At 35.6% G+C, this 17,983-nt stretch overlaps 1 protein-coding gene across 1 annotated transcript in view; it reads left to right on the top strand.

Moving 5' to 3' along the window:
• Positions 1 to 1,119: 1,119 nt before the first annotated feature.
• Positions 1,120 to 17,983, top strand: part of LOC145663767 (uncharacterized) — a 61,900-nt gene continuing 45,036 nt past the window's right edge. Inside the window, exon 1 of the mRNA XM_081729856.1 lies at positions 1,120 to 1,297. Coding sequence (XP_081585982.1) covers positions 1,261 to 1,297 — 37 coding nt within the window. The 5' untranslated portion in view covers positions 1,120 to 1,260. The remainder of the gene's footprint in view (positions 1,298 to 17,983) is intronic.

The following is a 17,983-nucleotide window of genomic DNA, read 5'->3' as shown; positions in this document are numbered from 1 at the left end:
ATTTCCGTTACTACTGACACATTAAGACAGACAATGAAATGCGTAGCTTTTATTATCTGTTATATCCAGTGTAAAAGTTACTTATATCATAAAATTCCTTACTTATATCATGAAAATCATAAAATTCCTTAAAAGCAAGACTTTCAAGCAAGATCAAGACCAAGGCTGATATAAGCATGACCAAGATGGAGGGCCCCAGGTCTTCGTCTTGGTCTTGAATTCCTTTATCACTACATAGAAGCATTAGAAACTTAGGTACTTTTTTCTTCCCTTAGCTCGTAGGGATAAAATTTTAATTCTTATTGATGAGACTTCCGTGAACAGCCGCCACTGTTCTTAATAATGTTCGTTCTCTAACTACAATTGCTGCCTGTACAAATAGCTATGTAAAAATGAGAATGAAATAAAATCTTTCACTTTAATATCCTGTGATTTGCATTAAGGGAGATGGATGGTTAAGACAGGTGAATAATGATGGAAGAATTAGTGGAATAAGGGTGAGTGAGGAGTACCCCTAGAGGACCCAGGGACATGATGTCCACTACAAACTTACTTGGTCGGGGATCGAACCAAGGACCCCAAGAACTAGAGGTAAGCACTCTACCACTGAGCCACTGAGCACCCTAATAGCTATATAATTCACTGTACACTAAGAATACATGGAATTCCATGTATGTGAGTGATAACTGATAGGTTCATCATCTTTGAGCACTGAGGCTATCCCATAGTTCTAAACCATATTCCCTGCCTCCGGGACTTGAACCTGAGTCTCCCGGAATATAGCCATGAGGGAGCTATATTGAAAGTGAATCCAAACCGCCACTGTTTCTTATATATTTGGTGAGAGTACGTACGCTCAGATGGGATCGAACCCGCAACCATGCTAATAAAAAGCATGCCTATTAGTCACTTCGCCGAAAACTGTAGGTCTACATACACATGATTAACATTATTGACTGTTTAATCATTTTAAACGAAATTTAGCCGACTGAGCGTTAATAATAAAACATACTGTACTTGCATTGAAGAATGTTAAAAAAAAAAAAAAAAAACTCTCATTTGACAAATTGCAAACAGTAGCTCTTATTCATTCTTTTTCTCTCTCTTTGGTTCGTTGCGCATGCGTCAGATGAAAATGGGGGAGAGATTGGTGGTGTTTTCTCCCCAGTTATATTCTGCATTAAAGACGAAGTGAATGTCAAGGTTGTTAGCGGGCGCCAAGAAGGAACTGCGACCTTACCTCTGTCATTCGGCACTAAAATGGAAGCAAGTATTATTATATTGTTTGCTGTATTGAGTAAGTAAAATTTATCACTTAACGTAATTATCATCATACAAAAAGTCTATAGTATGCTTATCCAAGTTGCAAACAGTATTTGATTTGTAAAGGAAAGTGCAGTTCGATTTTCTTCCCCTTTTGAAAAGTTTTTTTTTTTTTCTAAAATTTAGGCATGTGAAAATTTACTGTAATCTTGGTTCGTAACCGATGTGTCGCGACACACTAATGTGACACGCAGTTTCCTAAGCTGTGTGGCAATTTTTTAAAATTTAAAAATCATAAATTTAATAATAATTCGTTAAAATCGAGACATATTATACCAGTCAACATCTCTAGCGGTAACACTAATTCTCAGTGCTATATAGAGTCATTGTAAACACTAATAGGTTTCACTAGTATAATAGATACTACTATTATTATTTATAATACAAATATCAAACAAGTATGTCGTGAAGTCCTAAACGTTCAGTAAAGAGTGGTATCAGTCAAAAAAAAGGTTGAGAACCACTGGTCCAATGTATATGTATGTGGGGGGGGGGGGTCAGATCGTAGGCCTCTATTCCTTATCTGGATATTTTATAAATGAAAAAAAAATGAAATGGAATCTTTGAGTTTTACGTCCCACGGTTATGCCGGTTAGGCTAAAGGAGACGGTGAAGATGAGTAATGACTGAAATGCTGGAATGAAGAAAGTGGGAGGAAACGGAAGAACCCCGAGAAAACCCACGCACACGGTGTTTGTCCACCACAAAGTTCACTTGGTGGGGGCTGGGATCCAACCCGGGACCCCAAGCACCAGAGGTGAGCGCTCTACCACTGAGCCACCGCGGCCCCCTATTTTATAAATCGTACACTATCTTTAAGAAGTTTCATTTTGTCAGCATTATCTAGCTCAGAATATTAAAGTTAAGAATCTCTTACTACTTACAAAATACTTGTTACAAGTAATGACACTACTTCTCATTTCTTTCATTCATTGATTTAAATCAGAATTTCTTCCAGAAGTATTTCTGGAAGCTAATGCCTACCACGTCCCTATCCTGGAACTAAGATAACTTAAATCGCAATTTTATGTTGATCTTGAGCAGGTCATGTCCTCTAACTAATAGCGTCGGATCGTCCCAGTGAAGTCCCCTCACTTTGATGTCATTCCCCTGTCCAGGTAAATTTTCTGCAAGGAATCTTGATTCGGATTCAGAGCCATGGCTAGAGATTTCAGCGCCCGGGGCGAAGTAGAATCCGGCGCCCCCTACATTCACCATACCAAACTTTTTCCTTAAAAAAAAAAAAACATAAGAGAAGTAGCTATTATTGGTATACTATGCTGAATTGTTTTTATCAAGCTGCTTGGACAGACCATTGCAACATCTAAAAACGATCATTATGTATTCTTTTACGAATAAGAACTGTTTTCAAGAGGCTTTTTTGGATTAAAACTTCACAGAATTACCTTTGGTTGTATACAAATCCACTTCGAGAGCAGTTATGAAAATTTACAATTTACAACGTTTCATACTATCGATAAGAAATGGAATATCAATGCATTAGAAACTATGTGCTTTTAAAATGTTCGAAATAGGTGACAGCATTAATTTCTAGTAATAATTGTAAACTGTTCTAATTTTATTCTGTATATGACTGCACAAAAAACACTTTAATTTCGATTCGTTTAATACCAACAATTAACCGGGTTGAATTTGTTAATGATAGACTTTCTTTTATTACTCTTAAGGGTTGGTGATGTGATATTATTATTTTAAATGTGTATTTCCAAACAGAAGATAGGGATGACGATATAAAAGACAGTGTTTACGAAGAACTAATATAACGTTTATTTGTCCAAGTCCCGCGATACCATATGAAAATTCTATTAAGGGTTTTCAATGCGAAAGGGAAAGAAAGTTTGCAAAAGGAAAGTAATCTCAACGCCGTTAGAATCGTGACCATAGCAACATCCGAAAACCTTATCGTGAAGAGTACAAAATTCCCACATCGCGATGTTCATAATTGCACATGGACGTCTCCAAATGGAAGAACACGCAATCAAATTGGTCACGGTTTAGTACATAGAAAAAGACAGTCTAGCATAATTGATGTTTGGTTGTTCAGAGGATCTGACTGTGACACTGATCACTATTTGGTAGCAGCGATAATAAGAGAGAGATTATCGTTGAATAAGGGAAATATTCAACATTTAAAAATGAAGAGATTTAGTTCAAAGAAATTAGAGAAGAACCAGACTAGAGGGAAATACCAGATTGAAGTGTCAAATAGATGATCGGTTTTAGAAGGTTGTGAGAGTACTAGTGTTGAGAATACTTGAGTTGAAATTAAAGATAGCAGTAAAATTTCAGCAGGAGAAAAAGATGGGGTACGTGGAAATACGTAGGAACAAACCATGTTTCGACCAGGAATGCATTAAACTAGCGAAGAAGGGAAAACAGGCGAAACTTCATTGGGTGCAAAACGAACAATATAACTACGTTCAACGATATAGCCACACAAAATTTCCTTGACATCAGATGGGAAACTTCCAAAATGTATAAAACAAAGAAACGCAATTTTTTGAAGGCTAAAATTAATGAAGTTGAAGATAATAGTAAAAAGATCAAGATATGTATAAGGACATCATCGAATTTAAGAAAGAGATCACCCTCGCGCGTATAATTTAAAGAGATGACGGAACAATTCTCACTTATGCAGATTGTATCTTAAATAGATGGAAAGATATCTTTGACGGTTTGCTTAATACACAGCCAAAAACTAATGTTCGTGGGGAAAGGGAAGTGCACACAGCAGAGCCATCGTCATCGGTATAAAGAAATTAAAGGAACACAAATCTCCTTGTACAAACGAAATTCCGGCTGAGTTAATTTCAGCTGGAGGGAAAAAGTTTGGAAGAAGATACACAAACTCATTCTCTTTATCTGGAATAAAAAGAAATTACCATAAGAATGGAAAGAATCAATCTTTGTTACAATTCACAAGGAAGGCGACAAAGCAGATTGTAATAATTATCGAGGTATTTATCTCCAGTCATCATCCTATATCAACTATCGATCAGAAGTCTACTATTTAGCAAATACTCGAAAGGAAATGGAAATACAATAGTCTGCTACATCAATTATTTATTGATTTTTGAAAGGCTTACGAATATTTTAGGAAAGAAACATTGTACAACATTTTTGCACAATTTGGAATATCGAAAAAACTAGTTAGAGCAGTTAAGATATGTTTAAATGAATCCTGCTCAATCCTTTCTTGCCAAATTTTTAACATGTTGGCTACTATACTACTTACCTGTGAGTCCCATAACCAGTGACTACACTGAAGTGGGAGGGACAAGAGAGGTGTGCGCCCCCCTAGTGCAACATCTTCCCCCAAGACATATTGTGTTATAAGGTAGATCAAGTAATATTCGGTATACAAAAAGAAAAAAACTCCCAAAATTTCTCTACTCCAGTTCTCACCATCCCTGGTCCTATTCAATATACACTGGAAGGCTCACAAGTGATATTTTCAGTAAAAATTATCTGGTTCAACTATTCTCAACCTTTCCACTGGTGTACCGCCAACAGTGGTTCGCGTACCACAGGTTGAGAAATCTTTATTTCGTCTGATGATATAACCTATGTCTTATGAAATTTGCTTAAAATTTGGAGCGAATATTGGAAAAATACATAATGGTCTTAGGAGAAGAACTCAGAAAAGGGGCTCGATCAAGGTATTAATCGTTAAAAAGAGAAAAGTTCTTTTTTTATATATTTTTAGAGAATCAGAAAGGAAATAGTCTGATGGCAAGTTATTCTACTAATTGTATAATTTGGTATCTATCTAAGGTACCAAACGCTTGTAAAGTATTCGATTATAAAAATAAGTACTAACATGAAAAGCTACATGTCCATTGACATTGACGTAGAGACTGAAAGAGTCTGGTGTAAGTTAACTTGCGCTCGGACATATAGGTACGGATTTATAAACAAAAAGTTCGAAAATTTCGAATTTTTGGACTAAATTTAGGGAAATTTTAACACTGCGCGCTGGCTAGTCCAATTGATGTCAACAATTAGGTATCCATCCGAGGTATCTACCTGACAAATCTTAAGGAGATCTCTTTACAACGAAGGAAGCTACAGGGAAGAAAAAAAAAGAAAGTTCGAATTTCGAAAATTCTCGAATTTTTTACTTTGAGCTGAAAATTCAAACGGTAATTCGACACCCGAAGAAAAAGAAACTAATATAATAAACTATGGTCCAACCATATTTGGCCAAGAAAAAAAGGTATCACAATATCTTAATTAGTGTCCACACAAGGGCGGATTTAAAAAGTGCCACACCCGTGTGTGCCACTTGGCCACCTGGGTGCGAAAGGGTTAAAATACAAGGAGAGTTGTCGAGAAGTCCGTTATCGATCCGTACAACTGGAGGAAAACTTCGTAGTTGTTTTGATAGCCATGCGTGTTAAGGTTGTTTTTTTTTTTTTTGTGTGTGTGTGTGTGTGTGTGTGTAGTTCAACGCTTTTGAACATGCTTCGAATCCCATTGGACGATTTTTATTTATTTTGTAACTTTTCAGTTACTCTTGCCGTACACTTTTATAGTACCGCTTATGTATTCCATGGGGATAACAGACAACTTTCTAACCTATTAAAAAATAAGACCTCCAACAGACGCGAAACCTTTTCTATATATCTCAATGTGCTTCCTCCGTACTGCAAATCACTTTTTACATCCGATCCATAAGATTTTCGTAAACATAAAAATAAATCCGAGGTCTAGTGTTTACGAAATTGTTTTCAGCCCTAATAACTCCTTTATCACGGCTAAAACGAAATTATTATTATTATTATTATTATTATTATTATTATTATTATTATTATTATTATTATTATTATTATTATTATTATCACTATTATATTATTATTATCATTATTATTATTATTATTATCACTATTATTATTAATATTATTATTATTATTATTATTATTAACTAGGGAACAAAAAATATTGAGGGTATTAAATTTGGTGAGACAACATTTTATTTCTTCGCAGTTTGTTGTTATACCTATGAACTTCATGTTGTCTTGGTGCATTAGAACGATTTCAGACAAGTTTTCAAATGCCTTAATAGTTCTCAACAGAGTTGGCGTGGGTCAATGAAAACTTGACCCACGACCCACTGCCCCACCACCCACCATGACCCACTCTGACTCACGACCCACCATGACGCACCACCCACCATGACCCACCACCCACGGTGACTCACTCTGACCCACCACTCACCGTGACCCACCATGAACCACTCTCATCCACTTTGACCTACTCTGACTCACCAAAATCCGTCGTCATCAACTCTAAACACGATCCACGGCCTCTTCTGAACTGACTACAGAGTTTACACTTGTAATAAAACTAGACTGTGAAATTGTCACTAATCGGAGTTTGAATTTCGGAGTCAATCGTTCAAGCACCACTCTGTTACAATAACGGTGGATCTGACCTTTACGATATAAAATGGTAAAGTGTTTGTCAGTGAGGAAATTGAAACAGTTCGAGGTGGGGGAAAATTAGTGTGTGCCTAAAATATACTTGTACTAAGAGAGTATTCTTGCAAGTGTTAATTTCTGAACGCATTCCACAAGAAACTTCTATTCGCAGGAAAATACCCCTGTGCAATATGGAAAAGGTTATGGTTTCTCAGTTCACAATATTTTTCTCACAAAAGACTTGAACAATCAGTTTTTCATAGGGTATAAGGGTGCTCGGGTACCCTATGTGAGAGCATCTACATAAAGTATGCTCATATTTGTAATTTGTGTAATCACTAAAACACCACGTTAAATTTAAGTTACAAATATGCATAATTGCAATTATTATGAATATTTATTCAAAGTGGTTTACCTAAAGCAAAGAAGAAACTTATTAAAAATTAGGTACAAAGTTGAATAACACAAATAAGCCATTAGTAATACAAGTATACATTTTCCGTAACTCGTAATTTTCCACCTGAATCATCTGAAATCGGGTTTATTTCCTGTTGGTAACTTTTTCGTGGTAAATCATCCGCAGCGGAATGATGTCCATCCTTCAGCGAAGAAATAACTAGCTCGTCTACTTTGAGCTTGTCTAGCAGTGGGCCATTAACATTGATGTACAACAAGTTAGGCAATGTTTGAGCACTTATTCTATTTCTAATATCAGTCATCTGTAAATTCATAAGGGGAAATCTCCGTTCGCACTCTGTCATGGAAATTGATAATACTTCTACCCGATTTCTGCAACTTCTCATCGACAATCTACTTGTTAGACTTAAGTCTGATAACGATTTTTCCTGGTCAGGTTTGAAATACTCAGCAAGAAGTACCGGTATCATTTCTCTATCACCATACAACATCTTTTCCATATCGACCATGTCAGTTGGCAATGTCGACCCATGTAGAACAGAAACTTCATCTACCACGCCTTTGATAGGGAATCTTGTGAATAAATTTTAAAGCCTGATAAACTGATGATTTCTTATTTGTTTATAAATTTAATTGTTGTAATTACACATGAAGGTTTGATACCATTATCAAGTTCCCTCTTCTGTCTAGAAAGCGAAAGGGAACGAGGTTCCTGGAAAGTGTTCAGAGGGGAATGGGAATTTCCCTCCTTCTTCAACTTCAATTACCGCACTGCTGTTTGCCATGTGCCAAATTACGATGAATTTCGATTAAATTATCATAGTATAATTATTTTCTTGAATTATCAATACTTTTCAGTGGAAAAAAGGATGAAATTTCAGTTCCAAATCAAAGTAAGTAGACTAACGTAAAGGGAGAAAAAGTGTAAAATTTTCCATATAATTATGCGTACAATCCAAACTTAAAATTTCCGTGTAATTAAGCTTACAGTACAAATTTTATGCCTATTTTTCTCACAACTTTATGGGTTGATTGCCCTGTGTTGTAAGCGCTCCATATACTAGACATAAGCTTCAGCAATTATTATAGCAGAAAGCAATTGATATATAAAGCCAAGCACTGTATTTTTTGTTTCTGATTTTTTTCTTAAATAACATCGATCGTTTTCGATCATTTTTACAAACCAACTCACTACCAATTTTCCATATATAGAAAGTGCCCCCCCCCCTCGACATAAAGAAGAATTTCAAAAATGCTAGGACACATTCTGTTTATTTTCAATAAAGAGTTAATACACTAAATTTCAGCTCCGTAAGTTTAACGGCTTGCGAGATACTCATTTTTTAAAACAAAAATTCGGATCCTCACTACCTCTTTAGGATATTATGCATTATAATAAAAGCAATATAACATCCCAATTTGGATTAAGGCCTAACTATATACCAAAAGTAATTTCATTTGACTTTGCAATTTGACCGTGATGATCAGGCACACATAGTTACATTCAATTTTTTATATAATAATTTATATATTACAGTGATTCAAAAATGTATTTTTTTCCAGTAGTTAGCTCTAAAAACTCACAGGTCTCGAAAGTCAAGTTGTAGTGTAAGTCCTATTGCTATTATTACCATTAAACATATCAATATCCAAAAGTGCCTGAAGTTCTTTTTCCACTTGGTTATATATACTCACTTCAGGTAAGTAGACAGAAACAAGTGGAAAAGGAAGGGAAATGAAGGTCTTGAAAGTAAAACGAAGACAAATTTACCAGTCTTCAGAAGATACTGTCTACAATGCAGTGAGCAGAGAGGGTCGGTAGATCATACTGAGTCGTTGGGTCGCAGTGGGTGGTAGGTCGCTGTGGGTCATGGTAGGTGGTGGGTCGCAGTGGGTCATGGTGGCTGGTGGGTCGCTGTGGGTCACGGTGGGTGGTGGGTCGCAGTGGGTCACGATGGGTGGTAGGTCACAGTGGGCCACATGCTGTTGACCCACTCAGAAAACTTGACCCACTTGACCCACTGACCCACTCCATCTCTGGTTCTCAATAGTATACTCCAGTCACGTATCACCGTTTGCTAGAGTATATCATAAGAATGCCGTCCTCGGAGTTTCATAAAGCACTGGCCATCACCTTACCCCGAACAGTCTTACATGAGTATTTTGGGAGTTGAGATGAGCTATATTTTCTACTACTTTCAAACATGTTTAGTCTCAGGTTAAGAAAAAAATGAAATGAAGTTTTTGAGTTTTACGTCCCACTGTTATGTCGGTTAGGCTAAAGAAGACGGTGATGATGAGAGATGAATGAAATGGTGGAATGAAGAAAGTGGGAGGAAACGAGAGAACCCCGAGGAACCCCACGCACACGGTGTTTGTCCACCACAAAGTTCACTTGAGGGGTTTAAACCCGGGACCCCAAGCACCGGAGGTGAACGCTCTACCACAGAGCCACCACGGCCCCCTCAGGTTAAGAGTGGTGGTTGTAAGTCATATCGTGAATTACGAATTTTACTAAAACCTGCTTGTATTCTCTTTATAAAGATAAATCATTGCTCACAAACGAGCACTCGCTCACGTTTTCGTATACAAAAGTTTGTCCGAGAAAAATCAAAATGAGTTGGGGCCACACATGGACACTATTTGATATATACCTATCTTAGCTCCTAGGCAGGTAATGTTTCAACTCAAAGGGGAGAGGGGAAGAGGTATATCTCTAAAGAACACTGAACTCACTGCCGACTGTGTTCAACATTCAAACATTTGGGAATCTGTCTCGTCAATATTTTCCTCATATTTGGCTACAGATTTGTATGTTCCGGACTTCATCAGAGGGTGATGTATCCTCTTATACGAAATGTTAATAATTTGTATAACACATCAAACGTCTTTGATTGTGCAATACCATGTTATGGATGACATTAATGTTTCATGCGTCAGTATTTTTGAAGGTGAACTGAAGCGAAGTTTATCATCAATCTATGTCTCACAGTTTTGAAAATGTGCAACTCAATTTGTCACAGTAGCATAAGAAATTGCATCGTTCTTCAATAATTGACACATATCAAGATAGATTTTGGGGTCATATCCTTCCTGTAGAGGTACTCATAACAGCTCGGGATTTCGCCTCCTATTCCTTAGTTATGCCTATTAACAGGGACATTCTGTCAATTTGCAGGGCTTGGGGAAAATTGTAGGACCAATGACATAGAATTCTGTATCCGTCATGTATTTTTTATGTGCTAGCTTTAGCTATCCATATCAATTACAGTGATATTTCGTTAAATATGTAACACAAAGGAACAGTAATAATAATAATAATAATAATAATAATAATAATAATAATAATAATAATAATAATAATAATAATAATAATAATAATAATAATAACATCCATTCCATAATATTACAATACAGTACTTGGTAAACAGCATTCACAACCTTTTAAATGTAATCAGATCAATTCGAATTAAAACAAAATAGATATATGGACTTAGTATCATAGAAATAGATTCTATTTCCGTCCTTATCTTTATAGAGAAACTGGACATTTTAGAAATCTATATAACTTTCAATTTCAATTTTGAACCTCTTAGATCAAAAATTGTAATAGATCGACAAATTTATTTCGTATGAATTCAGCGTGTGAAAAGCAGTTTCTTTTTCGGTCTTATCCCTCTATTGCAATTGAAAGCTGTGTATCGACAACTATAGCTATGGATCGACCTTGCGCGAAATGAACTTTGTGGTGGACAAACACCTTGTGCATGGGTTTCCTCGCGGTTCTCCCGTTTTCTCCCACTTTCTTAATTCCACCATTTCATTCATTTCTCGTTTATCACCGTCTCCTTTAGCGTAGCCGGTATAACCGTGGGATGTAAAACTCAAAGATTTCATTATAATCACACTGTATACATTGTTTATTTGACCCAAGAGAGTTTAATCTTAAGAGAAAGGAACTTCTCGTCGTGGTCATCGTCTCCTTTTTATGTAAATTCTGGAACAATTCATGTTTGTTTATTTGTTTCTTATTTCACTTTGAGTCCATTCAAGCGTTGTTGCTTTTTGTATGTTCTTAGGTATTTTATTGTAATCATTATTCGCTTTGAAAACTGCGTTCCCCAGATGCAGCTGTAATAGAAATGGTGAGGAGAGTGCGACCTCACGTCAGACTTTGAAATTCAAGTTATAACTGTCACTTGTTCTTCAATGTTGCGCATGAGACGAAACGAGAGTTCCGCCTCCAATTCTCGAAAAGCTCGTCTCATTTCAAATTTTCAATCATCTCGTTTCAAAAACTTAGTAGCCTTCGCCCCCAGACCCCCCACATTACCTTCGCCTACGGCCTCGCACCTCTTATATTTCAGCCTTTGAAAATTCTACATACCAAATTTCGTATCTCTAATCTTAAGAATTTCAAGATGTGGTCATCTTATTTTAATAATGGTCAGAATTTAGGACTCAATAGAAGGTTTGTTGATAGAGGTGAGTGCATTGACACTAAGTAACGAACAATGTATTTTTGCACCAAAAAGTAAGGAACAACGTATTATTGCACTAACGGGGGAAACTTTTTCTGGTGTCACACGAAATGTGGAATAAGACTATAGTCAATCAATTTGTGTTAGTGAACACGAAAATCCATAAGCGGAAAAAAAGGGGATGCGGCACAGGATCGACACGGCACAGGATCGACACGGCATACGACCGACAATTCAGCTCAGAAACCTGTTTCGGTCCTGTGCCGTGTCGATCCTGTGCCGTTTTGCTCTCACGCCGCTGCTCTGAAATAATTTAACTTTTAATCATGTGCCTAAAAAAATAATATTTTTATTATCTGTTTAATCTTTGCTCTTACAAATTATAAACTCCTGTCGATTCTATGCCTGTGCAAGCTATATGCATAGAATACGTACGATCGAAACGGCATAGAGCCGACACGGCATAGGACCGAAACGGCACAGGATCGACACGGCATAGGACCGAAACGGCACAGGATCGACACGGCATAGGAACGAAACGGCACAGGATCGACACGGCACAGGATCGACACGGCGCAGGACCGAAACGGCATAGGACCGAAACGACGCACGATCATCCCCACTGCGTAGTATCTATAAAACCAAATATTTATTTCTCATAAAAGCAATCAGAGACCTGTCAATTGATTTTAAAATATAAGAATTACATATAAGATATTTACTATATAAATATTAATAATTGTGAGTGACAAAAGAATGATAGTGCTAAATGGACAAAATATAATTTCTTGTGTGCTTGGTCAAAAGCATTTCTATATGTATGGAATACTTATATTTATTATTATTATTATTATTATTATTATTATTATTATTATTATTATTATTATTATTATTATTATTATTATTATTATTATTATTATTATTATTATTACGTTTTAACTCGTTTTGAAACCATGGCCTGATTCCACTAGAAAGCGAAAGCCATGAGAAATGTAAGCTAAGTAGTAATATGGAATACTTTTAATGTTGCTCACTAGAGGAAACATGCTCGCATGTCTTCTCGTCTCGATATCGAGACTACAAGAGACTTTTTTAATAAGAAGCTCAGTTGGGAAGTAATAACTGAGCCGATGGCTCGAGCCGGCTCGCTTGGGGTGAACCATCGGCTCGAGCTGGCTTGGTTGGATGAACCATCTGCTCGTTTCGGCTCATCTGGGCCGAAGGCTCTTGCTGACACGGTTCGGTGAGCTGTTGGCTCGGCTCACTTCTCGGTTCGGGTCCATAGTGAGTGAGCTGTGAGCCCAGCTGCTCAAGTTGTTTACAATTGTAAACCCGGGCCGAACAGTTTTGAAGATATTTGGCCAGTGCCCTATAACTTTTAACAATGTTTGGCTCGAGCCCGAATACTCAACCTAAACCCTCAACCCAAATTCACAAGCTCGTGAACAATATCCTTGACTCCTAGAATTCACGACTACCGAGGTTAGCAATCAACTAGTTTTTTAGTATTCAAACACAGACCGCGTTTCTTTCATGTTTAAACACAGTGTTGTTATAATTATAATTATAATTATTATTTATTATTATTAATAATAATAATAAAAGTTGTACTACTAGTAGTACTAGTATCATTGATAACCTATATTGTCTATGCAAGATACTTGAAGAGAATACTCGAAACTACAAACCAGATTTGGTTCGACTCGACCCGAATTCGAGTCGAGTTGGAGGAAATTTTTCGAATCGCGTTCAAAGATGTCTGTTTTTAGTCGAATCGAGTTTCAAAGAATAGTCGCTCGTACTCACTCGTGCCCATCGTAGGATGACCACATTCTAACAATCGAAAAGTAGGACACAAGTATAATAGTACTGTATATGATATCTTATTGCGTCGGCAATACGCATATCATTATTTCAATTAATGTTAACCTTAAGTTAATGAACATTTTTGTTAAAAAGAAGCACTGAACAAAATTATTAAAGGAATTAAACACAACTCCAAATGCTTTGATGAATAACAAATTGGTTTATTTTATGAACGTACAGTCAAAGTTCGTGTTGGGCTAAATAATAATAATAATAATAATAATAATAATAATAATAATAATAATAATAATAATAATAATAATAATAATAATAATAATAATAATAAATTTCGAAGCGTGGTATTATTTTAAGAAATGAAAGAAAATTTAAACCGGCACAAAGGAACTTCTATTTAACTTGGTTAGCATCACTGTCATAAGTTCAATAAGAAACCTTTCCTACTTTACCGATATCTCAACAAGGCCTTCTCAGTAAAAGCGATGTATTGTAAAAAATGGTTTGTTGATTGTTCTCCATCCCTAGTCTTCTGAGGAGTGTTAAAAAACACAGCGGTTCATCATTCAGGAAAAGAGTGTGTTTGATTCAAAATATTGTGAATAAAGAATGAAACATTAAGATATTGCAAATAAATTAACTCTGGACATTTCGCAGGACATTTTAAAGTAGAAGGATATTTCTCGATTTCCTAGACATCTTCGCAACACGCAGGACAGCTCTTTGAAAAACAGTACTGTACTGCGAAAATCAGTACGTCTGGTTACCCTAGCCCATCCCTACGAGTAACGCAGTATGGCATTTTAGCCAATGTTACCTTATATGAAAATATTCATAACGTATAGCTGTCAAGTAAAAATCTGTCTTTGCATTTACATAAAGCAATTCAGAAAGGGCAATAATAATAATAATAATAATAATAATAATAATAATAATAATAATAATAATAATAATAATAATAATAATAATAATAAAAGCGATAGTAATAGTAGTACGGAAAATTGAAGTGATAACATTTGTTCACATATTCTAAGTTTCAGACCTAAAAGTAACGCGTTACTTTCGAAGTAAAGTAACAGTTACTTTTTGGGGGCAAGTAACGCGTTACATTTTAGGAAAAAGTAAAGTAACTTGTAACGCGTTACATTTTTACATGTAACTTTTACCCAAAACTGTCCATGGGAAAATTGTTCACTGCTCGGGCCAAGATTGTTTCTGACTGTCGACAGATGGATGCCGTTTATGGCAGACCTTTGCCTGAAGTACTGCCCAAAGTTTGTAGTCCAACGAGTAAGATCCGGGCTGCTAGAAGGCCAATCAGTGGTAGAAATGAAGTGAGGGACGTTCCGCGCCAGCCAGTCCTAAGTTGGTTTCGCTGTGTGGCCTGGAGCGGAATCCTGTTGGAAGGTCCACCTTTCTCCAGGGAACATGGTAGCAGATAGTGGTTACACTATAGGTGTTAGCACTGTGTTCTGGTATACCTTGGCAGATGTTTTAACACCTTGTTCGCAAAAATACAGCTGGGTTGTGCTTGAGTAGCTCACTCCCCACCAAACCATCACTGAGGCAGCATGATGTGTCGGGTGTCATCCAGAAGTCCTAAACGGCAGAACTCCTAAAAATATAGGCACTAGACCTGAATTTTAGTACTTCTGCAGTTTAGGACTTGTGGCACGGTATGATTTTTAGGATTTCTGCCGTTTAGGACTTGTGCCGCGATATGATTTTTAGGACTTCTGGCGTTTAGGACTTCTGCCTTTTAGGACTTGTGCCGTTTAGGTCTTGTGCCTTTTTCATTCACTTGCTTTAGTTCTGAAATTCGCCACCACCCCACGAAATTGCGACGATGCAGCAACTAGTTGGCAATAATGTCACGAATTACAACAATAACAGCTATATTTGTACTACTAAGATTATTATTATCACTATCTGTTCTGCACTTATACGTGAATTACATAATACAACTTATTTCATTCTAAGAATTAATTACATAATTAGTTAAGAAATTCGTTTCTTTCGAATGGAGATACGAGAATCCCAAGACAAATTCCTAAAATAAAAATAAATAAATAAAAAATTGAAAAAATGTTTAAAAAGCATATTTTACCAGACTTCTGAAAGCAAGAAAACATTCAGAATTTCAATATATACTGTGTGGAGCGAATTTTATTAAGAGTAAGACAAAAATCCACCAAAGTTTACTTAATTAAGACAAAAGCTCACTAGACATTTCACGAGTGAACATTAAATACCAACGGTATACATAAAGAACGCAGTAGATTTAAAATTGAACAAAGAACATTTACTATGCAATACATTGGGTGACATTCATAAGTTCTAAACGGCACAAGTCCTAAAAATATAGGCACCTAAATTTTAGGTCCTGTGCCATTTTTGCAGAAATTACTACATAGTCATTTAGGGGTGTAGCCTGCAATTTTTTCTAGGGGAGCTTGATTTTTATATATTAAAAGCAAATCAAAAGTTTATTTTCAGATTACGAAAGCTTCAATAAGACAATAAATTTATACATATTACACATGTACATAAATACATAATATTATTGTATTTCCAGTTACTTCCTTTTTGAAACCTGGACCTTGACAGAGCGTAAATTTAAAACCACAGCTTGTGGGAAATGTACGAATAAGTTAGTTATAAGAAATCAGAAACTGTTCATGGAAGTCCATTTGTTTGACTGTATTTATCTTCTGTACTCTTATATAAAAGAGTAAAGATGAGTGATTTTTGGGCATACTACTACAAGTAGAGTCGATAAATTTTAGTTATAAAATATCATTTTCTTATGAAAGCAGTACATAAGAAAGAATTTTTGGAAATAAGTATCGTAAAAAGGGTGGGGTAAGATTTTTTTAAAGGGTAGTGTATCTCGCAAGTTTCTAAAGCTAGTAAAATAAAACTTGGCATATAAGCTTTCCTATTAAAAAAAAAAAAAAAAAACTGAAAATTGAAAATTGAAAATTGAACACATAAAAGGGAAAGAGCAAAGGGAGCACATTTTTTTATGTTCGATTTCCCCATTACTTACTCAGAAAATATGTAAATAAATTAAGGAAGGATTTGTTTAAGCTAGATGCGTGAAACTCGGCATTTGAACTTTTAACTAAAAGTAATAAAATACTATATGTTTCAGCGTCTTGAAAATTACACTTCTAAGCGAAAGGAGGGTCAGTTTCTATAATATTAAAATATCCCACTGCTTATGAGATTTGGGCAGAAAACTCTTTTTCCTTTAGGCCTCGGTTCATCCAGTTAAGCAAACGAGAGTACAAAGTGGCTGATTAATTAGGTTCTTTTAATTATTTTAACATGTTGACGTAGTTTAATTCTTTTAAAACTGTATTCTTTCACATTCTATTATAAACATATTTCATTTGCTGTAATTATTAAACACGTTTAATAAACATAAAACAGACTAACCTCCGGTCCCGGCCAGAATATGTTTTTGGTGTTAAGCCATCATTTGCCGTCCGTAACATAACCTTTGATTTAAACTTCACGTACTATCAAGACTCAAGAATCAGAAATGTAGCATATATGAAATATACTACTTCTACTACTACTACTATACTACTACTACTAAATATTAATAACAATAATAACAATAATAATAATAATAATAATAATAATAATAATAATAATAATAATAATAATAATAATAATAATAATAATAATAATATGTACTTCTGAAATACATATGTATCTATGTGTTATTAATTCTTTCATAATCTTGAAAGAAACTTTTGATTTGTTTTTAGTTTGTAAAAATGAAGGCCCTCTAGAAAAACTTGCTGGCTATACCCTGAATGACTATGTATTGGTTTCTGTACACGTATTGTGTTATCACTTACTAGTCTAGTGTTATTTTTAGAACAAGACAATGGCTGTCTCGTGTACACATACTGCATTGCACAAATACTATACAAGGTACCTCTGAGTATTTCAGTTATCCTACCTTCTCCGAAACAGAATAAATCGATAATTTGAAATTGTATTTCTTTCTTTCCTTGTGCAACACGCGCAAAACCTTGAGTATCGTCGAGTTTCATTCCTTCTGTACTCGTAGTTATTATCTTCCACGAATTTACGCATTACGGGGAGGAAATCTTTTAATCTAGCTTACTTTGGCTCAAATTATATTCACATAATTTGTGGGAATCACTGTTGTTATGTGAAGAATCCCTTATACTCTAGTTCATCGTACATGATCTTTTGCCCCTGACTGTCTTATGCACAGTCGTTATAAACCTACTCTGGATCAAAGTTATTTTTTTCTCATTTTTACACACTCTTAAGTTGAACAGGAAGCCGTTGATTGATCATCCGTTACCATTGGCATAGAAGTTATAATTATGATAAGCTAAAGACTTCGTTTCATTTAAATTCTTCTTCCGAGTCCAGGAATCACCTCCAGACGTTCATTACATTAATGAAGTTACACACTATATATATAATGATAAAAAATAATACCGATATTAG

This window comes from Thermobia domestica, chromosome 11 (genome assembly GCF_964235325.1).
Source record: "Thermobia domestica chromosome 11, izTheDome1.hap1.1, whole genome shotgun sequence".
Lineage (NCBI taxonomy): Eukaryota > Metazoa > Arthropoda > Insecta > Zygentoma > Lepismatidae > Thermobia > Thermobia domestica.
Note: the sequence above shows the minus strand (reverse complement) of the source record. Positions and strands in the feature narration are given on the sequence as shown.